Source organism: Hemitrygon akajei, chromosome 19 (assembly GCF_048418815.1).
Source record: "Hemitrygon akajei chromosome 19, sHemAka1.3, whole genome shotgun sequence".
Taxonomy (NCBI): domain Eukaryota; kingdom Metazoa; phylum Chordata; class Chondrichthyes; order Myliobatiformes; family Dasyatidae; genus Hemitrygon; species Hemitrygon akajei.
Window position 1 is genome coordinate 18,127,955 of NC_133142.1, and position 17,356 is coordinate 18,145,310.

Sequence of the window (17,356 nt, forward strand, 5' to 3'; positions counted from 1 at the left end):
TTATGAAAAATTCTCATATTCAGTAGTAGTCAGTTATACTTTGGCTGAATATAATTCTTTCAAATAGTGGGATGAAAATTTGGGTATGGTAACCTTGTGAGTGATATGTTAGCACTTATAAGAAAGACAGTTGAATACACTCGCACAGGGACAAATGTGTATTTTGTGAAATAACTTTTCCATGGCAATATCTAAAAAGGCTGCAAAAGTATACAAATGGAATCCATATTTAATTTTCATTTCTTTCTCTTAAGAGTTATTCATACAATTTTCTTTTTAAGGATGCTTATGAATCAACATCTACAATCCTAATTGGGCAGTACATTCCATTTCAAAGTATTTCTTACTCCCTCATGTGCATATCCAATCTCCGCTAAAATACACTGAATCAAATCACTTCAACTACTCCCCATTGTGGCAAGTTCCACACTCCCCTCTATGCTTCAATAAAGAAGTTTCTTCTAAATTCCTTATGGGATTCTTGATGAATCTCTAATACATAAAGTTCTAATTATGTTTTCTGTAGATGTAGAAAAATGGCCTCTGAATACATGCAACAATCTCCATGGCCTTCTTAAGTCATTAGAGATGCTTATTCTTTATGAAAACAGACTTCTGAGGATTATTAAACTGGCATGTTAATTGTTTTCTTTTCTGCGTGTGCTGCCAGATCTTTTACAAAAAGCAACTTTTTCTGCTTTTGCAGATGCTGAAAATCTGCTTTTAAGAAAATAGCAAACACAAGAGATTCTACAGATGCTGGAAATCTTGAACACAAAATGCTGAATGAACCCAGCAAGTCAAGCAATTTATCTATAGAGGGGAAAAAATAGTCAACATTTCAAGTCGAGACCCATCATCAAATGAACTTTAATCGTTCACTCCCCTCCACTGATGCTGTCTGGCATGTTAAATTTCTCTAGCATTTTGTGAGTGCTGTTTAAGAAAATAGCTACATCTGGTTAATTCCATGCAAGGAGCCTTTCGAGTTATTTGGGTAGCTAATTTGGGCCTTGCTCCAAAAATGTGCATCACTGACCCATAAAATTTCCAAGCTTTCTATCCTCCAGTTTCCCAAATATATCCAGCTAAATGTAACATTCATCCTTTGAACTATTCCACTAAATCTCTTCTGTACTTTCAACAAAGCCATTAGAACTTTCAAAGTTTCCAAAGATATTGACCCAAAATTTGAAATAATGAAAATTTGCAATAACAAAAATGAGAATAACATTATAATGGAAGGAATTTAACAGTAACTTCCAGTGCATCTCGAGCAAAGTTTAATGTGGAAATTAGAAAATTACTGAGACTGATTCCTGTTCCACCTTCTAAGCGGTTAGCTGCAGTTTCTCTCCTGCAAAACTTTCAAGCTTAAGCATTTAATGAACTGCCTCAATGTTAAAAAGACAATGACAGCAATATTTTCCTGGGCCCAATGCCTGGAAGTGCCATCTGATTCTCTAAACTTTGCTTGTCTTGTCTGGATTTGTTGGTTTCATGACCTAAAGCAACCTACAGTACACCCCAGCTCTCTGTTCTGAGCAGAAGCAAGTCCTTCAGCAACGTACTGAGGATGCCTAACTCTTACATTTTTTTTCCCTGATAACAAGCCATGCCCCAGTTTTACAGCCTATCAAAGCTGAGTAGTTAATAACAGTAAAATACCTAACAGATATTTTGAACCATAAAATGTGAAAAAAATCAAAACAAATATTTTAAAAACAATTGGAATATTTTCAAAATGAAGCTAGTATGATTAAATAAATAAATATATATCTTTTTTGCTTTATAACCACAGCCCTACAAACCCCACAGAAATCAATAGACTCTCAATGGCATGCCAAAGAAATCTTCACTGTGGTGAAGACTGGTATCGGCATCTGGGATAACTATCAGATGCATCATTCAACATTGAACAGTTCATGAACAGGTCCCAGATTTGCTTCCATTTGCTGTGAATAACCAATAAAAACATGGGAGAACCTGAGCAATGGCAAGGCTTCCAGGCGGTATTGTGTCTCAATGAATGTGCTATTACAGCTAACTTCTTTGAAAATAATATGGACCTTCAACAAGTTACATTCACAAAAATATCTTGAAATGAAGAATAGTTAAACAGGTCTAACAAAAGAGCTCACAGTACAATATGTTTCTCCAACAAATTTGGGCCAGTATTTTTAAACAAATTATTAAATATCTGTCCAACACCATGGAATTACATGTGTATTTGTATCTAATATGGAACAGAGACCAAATGATTGTGTAGAGCCTTAGCAGACCTTGAGAAACCCCACAGGTTTTAGTTAAGGAAAGTACTTCTTGATTCATTGCCACTATAAGAAACAGCAATTACCGCACACAGCAAGTTCACACGAATAACGACGTGATAATGACCAGGAGGAATGCTGAAATGAAAAATTATTTTAACAAACATGCAATAAAACTAACATGGCCATCTTACTTTTCATTTAATTGATTTCACTGATTGCTTTCTAAGGTGAAATTTTAAATATTCATATAAAGAGCATTCCTACAAATTACTTCAAATTGCAAATAGTAAAACTGTAAGATCTACCTAAAGACAATTAATATGTACCTTAATAACGAAAGGAAACTAACTTTTGAAAATAAATGTTTCTGACTAAATGTGGTTTTAAATATTTGCATATTACTCTTTTTTGTAACATAGGAAATTTTTATAAACTTCACAAAATATAGATTTAATGGTCTATTAAATTGCACAAAACAGTAATTCATTTATTTTACTGTAAATATCAAATTACATTTGTCAAAACAAATGCTGCTTCAAATAAATTTATTAAAATTTACTGCTAAAGTAAGTTTTATTTGTACAGTATAGGAATTATGGTGAGTATGATTTTAAAAATAAAGAAACCAATAAATAATACCATGAAGAGTATAAGCCTTTAAGGGCTTGTTCCTCTTCACTCCATCGGGATGGATTCTCATACTTGCATGCTCGACCACCACATGCCATAGAGCACTGCATTTGACCAGGGATAACATGTCGTAATCGTTCTCCCATTTTAGTATACTTGGCTGTTGGGCGTCTCATACTGCCTAAGATAATAAAGCAGAGAGACAATTAGGCAAATTTCAAATATGAAAATCAATGCAACCCTTAAAAGTGAGTTTATATAATGAAGATATTTTCAAATATATTGAATTACAAACATTTATGGTGTGTGCACATTATTTGAAGAGACAAAAATATTGAAGGATTTAAGGTAAAAATCCAATAACCTGATATGATTAGGAATTTTGTGGCACAGGACTAGCAGATTTTCCAGAGTATTGGATACACTTTTAATTTATTTTCAAATACTGTTGCAGAGTATTATAATAGAATCCCAGTGAACTCATAAAGTTTCAAGGAGCATGGCAAATATCACCTTGTAGACCAGATGCCAAATCATTGGGATTTCTGAATAATTGCATAATGGTTATCAAAATTATACTGTAATTCACAGAATTACAAGTGAAAATCAATATATTCACAGGACTAACTTTCAGCAATGAGTTAGTACTGATACAAATTTTCAAACTCACAATGCTAGCCTGTGGTCTTGAAGTGCAAGACAGCAGACCTTTATTTCAAGCTCCCCACATTTTTTCTCCTAAAATTCACATCATGTATCCAAAAATGTAAAACTCAATTTCTTTTTAATATATGCCCCTTAATATTTAGCTTATGTCAGAGTTCTGAGCTATAATTTACAAATGGCTATTTTACAGGTGCCAACTTGGTTTAAAAAGGAACAGTTTCAACCTCTATATCACTCAAAAAAAAATGCATGCAGTGATGGATCCAGTAAATGAACTGAACAATATTGCAGTTTTAAAATTATGTACATTTCTATATTGCTAATAAACTATATTTACTCATCATTACTTTTTCTTGGCGATGAAGTGTTTTTGGCCTCTTCAATACTAACTGAAGATACTGCAACCATAACCTGGTGAGTGGAAGATGAGAGCATCTCTATAGCTGAGCAGCGACGTCTATGCAAAACTCGAACCAAGGTATCAGAAGCAGAATCTCTCCGACTCTGAATGAAGCTGCTCAAATACTCCACTGCAGAATGCCTTCTAGAAGATCTCTGCATGGTGATGTGCTTCAAATACTGAAGAAGTAAAATTGCCGGCAGACAAGAGTTGCTTATGAAATCAACAATGTTGAAGTACGTACAATCTGATGATATTATGATACAAGTACATCAGCTCCTTTAGAGAGTCAATAGAGTTTCCATGGTAACAACCTGTGAAGCCAATTATGTTAGCCAATGGCTGCAATCTTCTATTCAATACCGCAGCTTGGGACAATTACCATTCTACTAATAGCCAATGCATACCACAGTCAAATAGAAAAATTTTGAAATTGGTTCATAGCACATTCAGAAGCTTTATATTTCTGCTTACCAATGCAGCACGCAAATGAGGTAAACCCATTATTCCCAGATTTTGTGTGTAATTTGAATATAGTCAAGTTATAGGCAGTTTTCTCACAAAACGCTAATTTCATCAAATGACATAACAGTCAACAAAATTCATACATTGTTTCAATTAAATAAACCTTTCTAAAATTATTTTCTATTTATACTGGCAGTGCTGAAATTACATTAATCTAAATGATGCATGCTGCTTGAATTATATGAATAATAAGAGGAAAATCTATTGCAATAAACATCCAGTTTGAGAATAATTTTTCACCATTTTGAATCCTCTATCAAAAGAAAAATCATATCAACATCCAGATTACAGTCTTTTATTGTTACTGGACTAAATATCAATATTTGGGGCAGTCCTGTGCTCCATTTCCTTTCATTAAATTTGAAAGTAAACCTTACTGATGCTTGTAGATGTTAAAGCAATCATATTGGTCCAGAATGTTTAAATGCACTCTGCATTGGTTATATGAAAATATCATAAATGTATTAGTGTTGAACCATAACACTGTTGTCTTGCTCTGGCAATTTAGAAACATCCAGCATTAATTTTTGTAACATAAATCTCCTTCAAGTAGCCTGTCAACAAAGATTATAGATTTTGTGTACATTACTGTTGAATGCAAAATGCAATGAGATAGAAGCTATTAAAAAGCACTGGAAAACTACTTCAGTGCTTACCTAAGGCGGCAAAAACTTGGAGCCTTCAACTGCCCAGAATATCTGAATAAGACCACAAAAGTAAAATATGCTGTGCAACTTTAAAACCAACTTATTTAAAATTTGGAATGACTACATTGTCAATAAGACAAACTCAATTTTTCTCCTAAGATATAATGAATAAGGTATTTCAGCCTGCTATTGCCAATGTGCTCTCACTTCATTAGCAAGCTATTGGAAAAAGTAGCTTTCTGGTGTAGCGTGTAGCTTCTACACTGATTGAGCCAATTTTTTTTAACTTGCTTAAGTACAATACATTAAATACATGATTAACTTTTCAGGGCTTTCTATTTCATGTTCAAAAACCTAGTTTCAGGGGCTTTACAATGTAATTTCTTCATACCTATAATTGTTCAAGCATGGAAACTGGTACTGGCAGTTACTGAGACAGACATTACTACAGCTTTTAGGGAAAGTTTTAATTAATACAGTACATCCTGGTTAATTGGGCCATCCGTTAATCAAGGCTGCTGCTTATTTGGAACAATTCTTAAAGAACAAAACCTAATTGAAAAAAATAGCAGGGATTCCCTTTGTTTATTTGGCACACCAGGCAGCTTAATTGGGGCAAGAGACAGTTGCCAAAGTTTCTAACTAAGATCATCAGTCAGACAGACAGACAGACACATACTTTATTGATCCCGAGGGAAATTGGGTTTCGCTACAGTCACACCAACCAAGAATAGTGTAGAAATATAGCAATATAAAACCATAAATAATTAAATAATAATAAGTAAATTATGTCAAGTAGAAATAAGTCCAGGACCAGCCTATTGGTTCAGCGTGTCTGACACTCCGAGGGAGGAGTTGTAAAGTTTGATGGCCACAGGCAGGAATGACTTCCAATGACGCTCAGTGTTGCATCTCGGTGGAATGAGTCTCTAGCTGAATGTACTCCTGTGCCTAACCAGTACATTATGGAGTGGATGGGAGACATTGTCCAAGATGGCATGCATCTTGGACAGCATCCTCTTTTCAGACACCACCGCAAAAGTCGCATATACTTTTTTTTTTAAAAAGTACAAAGCAGCTTCTTTATTTGACAAAACAACAATAAGCATGCATCATATTGAGGCCTTTTTGGGCAAAAGGTCTGGTTGGCCCAATGTAGAGCTCAATATTTAAAGTGCTAAATATCAAAGGATAATTCCATATTTACAATATATCCCCAATGCCTTCTTTGAAACTACAGACAAACTTCACACCTGATTCACACCCACACCACAGACATCTAAATGAATTTTAATCAGCGTTGTCTGGTCTGTGATTCAAGGCTTTTGTTCAGAGCTGCATTTAAATTAAATCTACAATTTATATTCAGATTTGAGATCGGTGGCTGAAGTCATTTGCTAAATGTAAATGTGCTAAACCACAAAATCACTCTAACACTGAGAAAAGGTAAAAAAAAATATGGAGGGAATAAATGTGGGTTTTCAAAAAGTGAATGATCTATGATAACTAATGCTGACATCAGAATAATAACAACTTGCTCAGGCATCCATTTGGCCTGAATTCTTCCACTGAATCTTTGAAACCGCAGTATCCTTGATTACACATCCTTGCTTTTGGTCCATATTCTCTGCTAGTTACTCTATAAAACTTCCATTCTTTTTTCAATCTTTTTATTGACTTTTTAAAAAAAAGTGTATACAAACAAGAGGAGAATATCTCTGGTATATATGTCAATAGCAGTACATACAGAAGGTAAAATAAACAATATCAGAATCACACATAGTGAGTATAAATTTGATATAGAATTTACAATTCTCCTCTTATCAATTTATGAAGAAAGGAAGGACTATTAGAAATTGTTGCATATACTTGTGTGGCCGCTAAACACTACACAATGCTTACAGGGAACAGTTTTAAATAATGTCAGTAACATGCTTTTGTGTTCAAAACTCTATGATTTTTGTCACCGATAGTTGATAAGAAATAAGCAGTAAGACAGTTCAGAACTATTTTGCTCCTGTAGTTTCAAGCATTCAGATTTGGAGATGCTGGAAACAGCCAGAAGTAAAAATGAAACAATTTCATTACTTCATCATTAGGAACTATGAATAATTTGAAGGTATCACCGTTCATCTTGAATGTTACAATTAAAGTTAAGATTTGGCTGATGAAATCATCAAAAGTATTGCATGTAACCAGCCCATTATCTGCACTAGGTGTTTGCACTGAATCAAAAACACACGGCAGCATACACTGCGGGTGAATTTCTCCTTTTATAACTATTAGGAACTACAGTTTTATAGTACTGTAGTAGTATTGTTAGTGTTATAATTTGTTCTGTATTTAAATACATAACTTATTATGCTATTAAATGGTAGTTTCTCTTTTTACATGTTTTAAACTACTTCCATGAAACTTCTGTTAATTGGGGCAAAATGAACTGGTCTCAACATGTCCCAATTAACCAGAATCCACTGTATTTGAAACAAAAGAAAATCCAATGGTACAGAAAGTGCATGTGGCACAGTTATTAGTTTTAAATGGGTTTAACAAGAAAGTCACTAAAGGGACAGTATTGCTTTGTAACACACAAAACACTGGAGGAATTCAGCTAGTCAGGCAGCATCTCGGGAGGGGAATTTTGGGTGAACATTTTGGGCCAAGACCCTTCATCAGGACTGGAAAGGAAGGAGACAGAAGCAGGAATAAGGTGAGGTGGAGGGTAAGAAGTACAAGCTGGCAGGTGAAAGGTGTAACCAGGTGAAGGGGAAGATGGGTGCATGGGGGAGGGAGATGAATTGAGAAGCTGGGAGGGGATAGGTGAAAGAAAAAGTAATCTGATAGAGGAGAACAGTTAACCATGGGTGAAAGGGTAAGAGGAAGGGTGCTAGACAGAGGTAATTAGGAGCAGAGAAAGGGTAACAGGACAGCCAGAATGGGGAATGCAAAGGAGAGAAAGGGAAGGGATGGGGAAATTTACTGGGAGTTAGAGAAATCGATGTTCATGCCATCAGATTGGAAGCACTGAGTATGCTCTCATCGTGGCAGCAAAGGAGGCCATAAACTGATGTGCCAGAATGGGAAGTCGAACTGGAATGGGTGGGTTGCTACCAGGAAATACCATCTTTTGTGGCTGATGGAGCGAAGGTGCTCAATCAAGCAGACCCCCAATCTACATCGGGTGTCACCAATGTAAAGGAGGCTGCACTGGGAGCACCAGATAAATAGATGACCCTGACAGAATCACAGGTGAAGTGCCACCTCATCTGGTAGAACTGTTTGGGGTCCAAGCAGTGATGAGAGAGGTAGGGTAGGAGCAGGTGTTGCACTTGTCCCACTTGCAGGGATAAGTGCCAGGAAGGAGGTAGGTGGGGAGAGATGAGTGGTCACACAGAAAGTGGAGAGTGGGAGAGAGGGTAAGATGTGCTTAACAGTAGGATCCTGTTGCAGATGCTACAGAGAATGATGAGCTGGATATGGAGGCTCGTGGGGCGGTAGGTAAGGATAAGGGAACTCTATCCATATTAAGGCAATGAAAAAAATGGGATGAAGCTGGATGTGCAGGCAATGGAGGAGATGAGGATGAAGGCAGTATCCTCATCTGCCTTCCCTGCCTGCGGAAGGGAAACCCCGTTCTCTGAAGGAGGAGGACATCGTTTTCTGAGAACAGATGCAGCAGAGATGAAGGAAATGAAAAAAGGGAATAGCATTTTTGTAAGTGACAGGGTGGAAAAAGGTATAATCAAGATAGCTGTGAAAGTCAGTGGGGTTTATAAAAGATAATAGTAAATTGTTTGTCTTCTGAGATGAAAACAGAAATATAGAGAAAGGGGAGAGGTGTCAGAGATGGACCAAGAAAATTTGAAGACAGTATGGAAGTTGGAGGCAAAACTTACGAAACTGATGAGCTCTACGCGCAAAAAGGAAGCAGCACTAATGCATAGAAAGAGTTGAGGAGCATTACCAGTGTAGGATTAGAACATGGACTGTTCCACGCAGCAGACGAAAAGCCAAACATAGCTGGAGCCCAAGTGCGAGCTCATGGCCATACACTGAGTTTGAAGAAAGTGGAAGGAACCTAAAGAGAAATTGTTGAGGGCACCATATGGAGGAGCCAGTGGCAGTGAGAAAGGTCTCAGTCTGGAGGTGGTAGTGGCTAAGGCTGGGAGCTGGAATCAGAGTTGAAAACAAAAGAACCTGCAGCCTGGAAGCAACTGCAGCCATCAGAACTGGAGCTGCAGGTGGCAGGATCTGCAGTTTGGAAGTGGCTGGAGCTTCTCCATAGATGCTGCCTGACTTGCTGAGTTCCCCCAGCAGTTTGTGTCTGTAGCCTCATTTAGTATCTGTATCCTTGCCAGTATTATAACACCCCTTCACCAATGATTTAGGCCTTCAATGCCTTTTCCTCTCCATCGGCTCCATATCTGGTGGTAGCTACTCCTGCCTCATTGTCAAGAACTTACCCCATGTCTTTGCAAAACTCAGCTCTTCAACATAACCTCAAGTCCCCATTCTTAATCTGCATAATATGAAGCATCCACACTCTTAGTGAACCATCGAGGCATTTTCTCCCCCATCAAAAGTACATCTATGCATATTGCTATATAGTTATCAGGAGATCATTACTGATAATCTTGATAGTATTAACCAACTGTTGCAAGGTTTACTTTTGAGTTCACTCAGAAGTTTATGATATAATGTGATTTTAAAAAGACATTTAAAATTTTCAATCAGCAGAAGTAAAATCTGTTGGAACAATAACTTGCATTTTAACAGTAAACAATTCAATTCATTTCAGTGTTAGCTGTTACAATATCATTGTTTCTGTTAAAATTTAAGCTGCTTTATTTCAGAATAGTTAAAATCATTACAATGTGAATGATCTCAAACACAATTTTTAACAAAAAACAATTTAAGTCATAAAAGTGAAATTTTGCAAAAATATTTTGTGCATCATTATTTTGTTTCCAAACTATAAATGTACCTTTTAATTTCTATGGGGGAATGGGTCAGTACAGTAAGTGCATGGAGACAGTACAACTTTGAATAATCTTAACTGTGATAAGACAATATGAACTTGAAACTTTCATAAATACTCCCTTCAAAATATTCCCTCAGTCATTATACACACAGATGCAAACTCATAGTACAATCTGACCTAAAGCACAGTCTAGCCCACTGTGCATGTCAGATCCTCTCACTAAATTAGTTTATGAAGGACATTTTAAATCAATTTATTTTCATCAGAATTTCTTCTCATGCAGTCTACAACATGCAATGAAAAAGTTTCAATGTAACAAATGTTGTGCTTGTCTTGTATCAGAATATCCAAAAATCTCCAATAACGTAGTGATTAACACAATGCTTAATAGTACCAGCGACCTGGGTTCAATTCCCACCACTGTTTGTAAGGAGTTTGTACATTCTCCCTGTAACCACATGAGCTTCCTTTGAGTATTCCAGTTTCCTCCTACACTCCAAGGACATACCAGTTGACAGGTTAATCGGTCATTGTATTTTGTCCCATGATTAGGCTACGGTTAAATTGGGAGTTTTAAATTGAATTGAATTGACTTCATTTCTTACATCCTTCACATACATGAGGAGTAAAAATCTTTATGTTACGTCTCCATCTAAATGTGCCATGTGTAAACATAGTACTTTATAATAATTTATAATAAATAGAAGTCAACATAATATAAAGTACACATAAATCAGCACGAGTGTATCAGTCTGATGGCCTGGTGGAAGAAGTTGTCCCGGAGCCTGTTGGTCTCGACTTTTATGCTGCAGTACTGCTTCCTGGATGGTAACTTCTAGAATAGATTGTGGTTGGGATGACTTGGGCCCCCAATGATCCTATGGGCCATTTTTACACACCTGTCCTTGTAAATGTCCTGAATCATGGGAAGTTCACAACTACAGATGCGCTGGGCTGTCCACACCATTCTCTGCAGAGTCCTGTCATTAAGGAAGGTACAGTTCCCACACCCTCTCAACCCCAGATCCATTGATGTCAATAAGGGTTAGCCCATATCCATTCCTCCTGTAATCCACAACAAGCTCCTTTGTCTTTCCAACATTGAGGGAGAGGTTGTTTTCTTGACACCACTGTGTCAGAGAGGTGATTTCTTCCCCATAGGCCACCTTGTTATTGTCTGAGATAAGGCCAATCAATGTAGTGTCATCAGTAAATTTAATTAGCAGATTGGAGCTGTGGGTGGCGATACAGTCATGGTTATACAGGGAGTAAAGGAAGGGACTCAGTACGCAGCCTTGCGGGGCTCCTGTATTGAGAGTCAGAGGGTGGAGGTGAGGGAGCTCACTCTTACAACCTGCTGGCGATTTGACAGGAAGTCCAGGATCCCGCTGCACAAGGCAGGGTCAAGGCCGAGGTCTCTGAGCTTCTAGTCGAGCCTCGATGGAACTGTGGTGTTTAATGATGAACTGTAGTCCAAGAGCAGCATTCTCACATAAGCATCCTTCTTTTCCTTGCTGAGCAGCGAGGATCGAAGAGCTAGAAAGACCTATTCCACACTGAATCCCAATAAATAAATAATAAAAACCAGCAGTTTAATTTAAATTTACCTTTATCTGAAGTTACAATATACCTCCTGTGTTCCAATGAAGAGTAAGATGCCTCTGGATGCAAAGAAATCCTTGTAGCCATGGCAGCATCTGTTGGAATACACAATCATATCTATAATTTACTTTATCTGCTTGATACACATTTTTACTCATTCTCATTTTTTTCCTCTAAATTCATTTATCTACATTTGTAAATGAAATCAAACAAGATAAATTAACCAGGAAAAGGGTTCATTGCTGTCCATCCCTAAGACCTATAAGATATGGCTATTTGACCTGACCTTTTATATTGGGGGGAATGCTTATTTTTCAGGATCTCAGCACAGGAAAAAGATGCATGGGCATGATGAGTCAAAGGGCTGATTTCTATGCTGTATGATTCTATGTCTCTTTACTCAAGAAGCACTTTGCACAAGCAGTCATATAACTAAGAACTTATCTTAACTGTAATGTTATAGAATATGAAAATTCCACAATAATAAATCTCAGTTTTGCCTCATTATCAATACTACCTCAACCATCCTCTCAAAAATAACACTATTGCTTATTCACTAGATCTTAGTGCTCTGGAGTGCAGAAAGAGATGGCAAAAAGAGCAATGGCATCACAAGAGGCAAGCATGGGCCAAGTTAGGGGTCAGTGACCTTCAGAGCAGGGTAAAAAATAAGGCAAGTGTCAAGATTTCAGTCTGCCCAGCTGGTTAAAGCAGTCCACTTACTGGTGGAAATTGTTCCACATACTAGATTTGGTCACGCACGGAGACCACGTAATCCCAGCATTGTGTGAGAGGGAGCAAAACAGAATGCAACCCCACTTCCCAAACACTGTTGTCTAGTGCCACCCAGCAAGTATAAAATGTTTTTGAAAAATATTGGGTGCTGATGTGGTTTAAACTTTTTTAAATCTAGAAACAAAAACGCATGCCAATTTCTGCAAATTACTGTTTTTTAATAAAATTCAGTATATTTTTCTATATATGTAATATCCTGTCCATAACGTAGCTACAGAGTCTCATTCTCGACCAATCAAATGCAGCAACTATTAGCTAAATTTTCAGGAGTTCTTATCCACTATTGAAAAGACATTAACAGTACACTAACCCTGAAAAATTAACAATATCTCTCTCCCCCACAGATCTATCACTAAAGTGCTTTCAGCATTCTCTGTTTTCATTTTAGATTTCTAGCAAATGTGCCCTTTTTCTTTGCCACTGGGTTACAGACACTTCAGCTTTACTCTTTGAAATTTACTGTATAATCCTATCAATCAACTTTAGAAAAAAAAATAATGCAGCTTGACGCTTCCACTCTGACCCCAACTCATCTAATTCATGTTTATTTTTCTATTGCTCTGTAAAGCTCCTTAAATCATATTAAATCAATATAACAGGAGAAGCAGCATTTTTATACCCAGATTGTATACCAGATTAGACATTTGTTTTCTTTGATTGACTTACCATTCACATACATTAGAACCACATCAGAACTTATGTACATAGAAGAACTTATATCTATTTTTCCCTCTCCCTACGTACTTTCTGTATGGGAGTGAAATTATACTGTACTGTGTAAAAGTCTCAGGTATATATATATATATATATATATATATATATATATATATCTTTCTAAGGTGGCTAAGAATTTTATATAATACTATAGTAAATTTATGTATTGCACTGTACTGCTGCCACAAAAAAAAACAAATTTCATGACATATGTGAGTGATGAACAATCTGATTCTGATATGGGTCTCTGTTGTGGACTGAGAGAGGGAAGGGGGAAGGGAGCCAGAACCACAAGAAAGACATTTTGTAAGGATCAATAAATCAGTTGTTTGGAATCAAATGACCTTGCCTGGTGTCTAAATGCTGGTTGTGTCTGTACCCACGCCACCTCTGCCCTGGCACTCCTTCTCTGCCACCTGTCCCCTACCCCTCTTACAACACTCCACACTTGCCATTCCCAACATCCTTTGCTCCTGTCAGATTTACAAAGTTGCTCTCTTCGTCATATTGACAAATCCAGTACTGTGCAAAAGTCTTAGGCACCATAGCTATATATATGAGCCTAAGATCTTTTTGCACAGTACTGTATGGCCCAGACAGCATTACTGTAAGTAAATTAAAAATTTAAATTTAAGAGTGTTAAAATTAAAATTTAAATATGAGCATTTAAGTGCTTAAGTGAAGCTTACTGTTGTTCAAAAAATTTAGAATAACATTATTAATTACAGAGAGTTATAGACTGAAAGTAGCCAAGATACATTCAGTCAGTCAGTAATCAGGAATGGAGCTTTAGCTAAATCCAGTGATTCCCTCCTCCAATTGTTCTTTTTGACAAAAGTTATTCCAATTGCAATACATCTGCACATGAAAAGTCTGATACTAAAACAGATTTTGGGGGTCAATAAAAACTGCAGCTTATCAAAGAGTTAATGGTAAAAACTACTATCACATTACCGAGATTTACTTTTGACTAATTTCATTATTGCTGTATCTTTCCCAAGTGTTTTAAAGTAATGCAAATCATAGTAGATTGACAATATACTCATAGGGTTTAAGTCTAAAAGATTTGCCATTGAAACAGTTATCCAAAACTTTCATATGAAGGCAGCAAACTAGCAAGGGAGCATCTGAAAACCATTCAATCAACTTTAAAGAACTGCAGAGATCTGAAAAACTTAAGAGAATAGCAAGTCCTTACCCCTTAAAACCTTTAGAAAAAAAATCAAAAGATAAAAGAGTCCCTGGTAAGATTTTATCATGGTTGAAGTGAAAAAGATGCTTGAAAGGTAACTAGCAAATAAAATAAATGAAGGAAACTGATACTGCAGACACAAATCTATAAATGCCCACCATTTCCCGATCCCTACAAAAGGCCAGAAAAGTGGAAGTGGTGCCATGTACAGTGCTTGCAAGTAGCATTCCATAGAAACATCACAAAGGCCACCACTTCAACAGACTTAGAAAGTACTCAACAGGCCGTGATGTGAAACTAATCATTACTTGTTGACCAGTCTCATACTGCAGCTTCACATTAAATTGTGAACAGTAAGATACCTTTTACTGATGACAGAGACACATGGAAGCAGATAACCAGCCCTTACCAATGTAAAAAACACTTGAAATATGAACGCCAGTAGCCAATTGTTTATGAACTATGCTGTTGTTCATTCGTTGAATGCCACACAAAATAGTGTATAATGGTCATGAGCCAACATTCATATATTATGTGTCAACGGGCAGTTCCAGCTTCCTTAATTGTATTCAGAAAATGTCTCTTAGACAACATACTGCATACTTACCTTCACTTACAGATTTAGAAGTGTCTGTTTGCACTGGCTTAGAGTAACGTGTAAAAGGAAGACAAAAAAAAAGACGAGAGATAATGGAATCTGAAGCAACACACAATATGCTGGATGAAGTCAGTTGGTGAGCAAGCTTCTATAGCAGCAAATGAACAGTCAACATTTCAGGTTAAGACCCTTCATCTGGACTGGAAATCTCCTGATACTTCCCTTTCCCAATACCGGTGCCTGCTGTGGTTTGGTTGGTAATAGCTCTAGCAAGATTGGGACTATTAAAAAATTCAATATCTTTTGACTTTAAATTGTTTATCAGTCACACTGCATTGGAATTATGCCACTTTGTTCTTACAAAGAAAAATCTAATTAAAGAAGATTGCAATTGGTCATTGTTCTGGAAGTGACTCACTGATAGGGATTTTAACAGTCAGAGATGCCACCCATATTGCCATAATATGCTCTTTCTTAGGTTGAGTAAAAAGTAAAAAGACTGTAGTGTTTGTATGCAGTTTCAAGTTCTGGTCACTGGGTGACACTGGAACACTGTTTTTCTTCTGAAATATGTGTTTTCTACAATGCAAGATTATCAACCAGCTATTTACCTGAATTGCACTTATCCATATCTCTCAATTTCCAGTACTTCAGGCAAATGAATAGAGGTGTTCAAATTTACTAAATGATTAAGCAAGACCAGGCAGTTTCCAGTGAATGGACTGGTTTATTAGAGTCATAGCAACAAACACCATGGAAACAGGCTCTTCACCCACTGAGCATGGGCCAATCAACAACCATCCATTTTCAACAATCATACATAAATTTCATTTTTCAATTTCTCAACAACTCCTCCCAACTCTACCATTCACCTACACAACAGAAACAACTCACAGCAGCCAATTAATCTACCAACCCAAACATCTTTGGCATATGGGAGGACACCAGATTACCTGGGAAAACCCACATGGCCACAGGATAAAAATCCAAATTCCACAGACACCTGAGGTCAAGATGGCACCTGGGACCCGGGCATCATGAGGCAGTAGCTCTACTAGTTATGTCACTTTGTCACACTGTCCGATCTAATCCTTCTCCTTCAACTTCCCATACACTGTAATATCCCATCCAGTCTGTATCCCATTTGCAGTAATCATGAACAACATACTATGAATCTGAAAATGTACAATTAAAACAGAAAATACTGCAAGTGCTATGCTAATCAGGCAGCATTTGTGGAAACAGAAATATAGACATATTTCGTTGATGATCTACTGAAATGGGAAAGTGAAAGAAATAAAAGAAATGGTAGCAAAAAGGGAGAGGGAAGAAAACAAAGATAATTCCAAGATAGTAGGAAAGAAAGAAATATTAAAGGCAAAAAGAATGATGAAAAACAGAAGTGAATGTTATTGCAAAATTGAAGGATCAAAATGTGTTAAGAGAAATTTTAAATCAAAATCATTAGTTATTCTCTAAAACTAAAAATAGAGGCAATGATAATGATTTGAAATTGTTGAACTCACTGTGAGATCCATAATGCTCTGAAGTTTTAAAAATGAATCACGGGATCCTGGTGCAGCTTAATACTTTACTGAAAGTGAAGAAAGCCAAAGATAGAGATCAAAGTTTTAGCAAGGAAGAAAAGCAACCAATAACTCAGGGCTATCTTGCAACATGAACACAGCAGAAAGATGTATGATCCTTCCCTGCTCCAGCATTCAGGGAAATCTTGATCGATCTGATCTTTATCACAGTTCCACTTTCCTACCTATTTCCAATATTCCTTGACGGAAAAAAAAACTATCTCTGCCTTAATTCAATGAATGATTATCTTCCACAACAGCAGAAAATTTCAGAGGTTTATTGCCTTTAGAAGAAGTCCTTTCTCACATCTGTCCAGTGGTGATCTCTTATTCTGAAACTCTCCCCCTAAATCCAGATTTGGCCCCAAGAAGAAACATCCTTTCGGAACGAATAAACTTTCATTGGGCTTCCAGCTGGGTAAAGGTATCCATTTTAACTGATGTTTCGATGACAAACTCTGCCATCTTCATCAGGGATGATGTTTAAGCATGTCTAGACTGGTGGTATATAAAGCCCCATCATCCACCCCTCCTGATTGGTTAGTCCTCATCCAATCAGGTTTCTAATATCACACCTTGTTTATAACCGAATTCCAGTTTGTACTTAGAGCGAGACCTTCATCTTTGTTAAAATTCTTTTCCTTTAGTTTTATTTCAACGGCTTCCTTCACCAGTCTATCCCAGGCACAGTAGTTTTATGCTGTCAAAGTCAATCGTATGGCCGCTGCGAATGCAATGTTCTGCTAC

At 36.9% G+C, this 17,356-nt stretch overlaps 1 protein-coding gene across 7 annotated transcripts in view; it reads right to left on the reverse strand.

Annotated features, from left to right (window-relative positions):
* The window catches only part of ptpdc1a (protein tyrosine phosphatase domain containing 1a), a 132,818-nt gene that overhangs the window by 52,115 nt on the left and 63,347 nt on the right, over positions 1 to 17,356 (reverse strand). For 3 of the 7 annotated variants that reach the window (XM_073072171.1, XM_073072170.1, XM_073072172.1), the window contains exons 2-3: positions 11,730 to 11,819; positions 2,913 to 3,084 (exon numbers count right to left, since the gene is read on the reverse strand). In XM_073072171.1, the coding sequence (XP_072928272.1) occupies positions 2,913 to 3,084; positions 11,730 to 11,811 (254 nt within the window). In that variant the 5' untranslated portion in view covers positions 11,812 to 11,819. Of the gene's footprint in view, positions 1 to 2,912; positions 3,085 to 3,916; positions 4,233 to 11,729; positions 11,820 to 17,356 lie in introns of those variants that run through there. The other 4 variants (XR_012102134.1, XM_073072174.1, XM_073072175.1 and 1 more) reach the window with 4 other exon arrangements.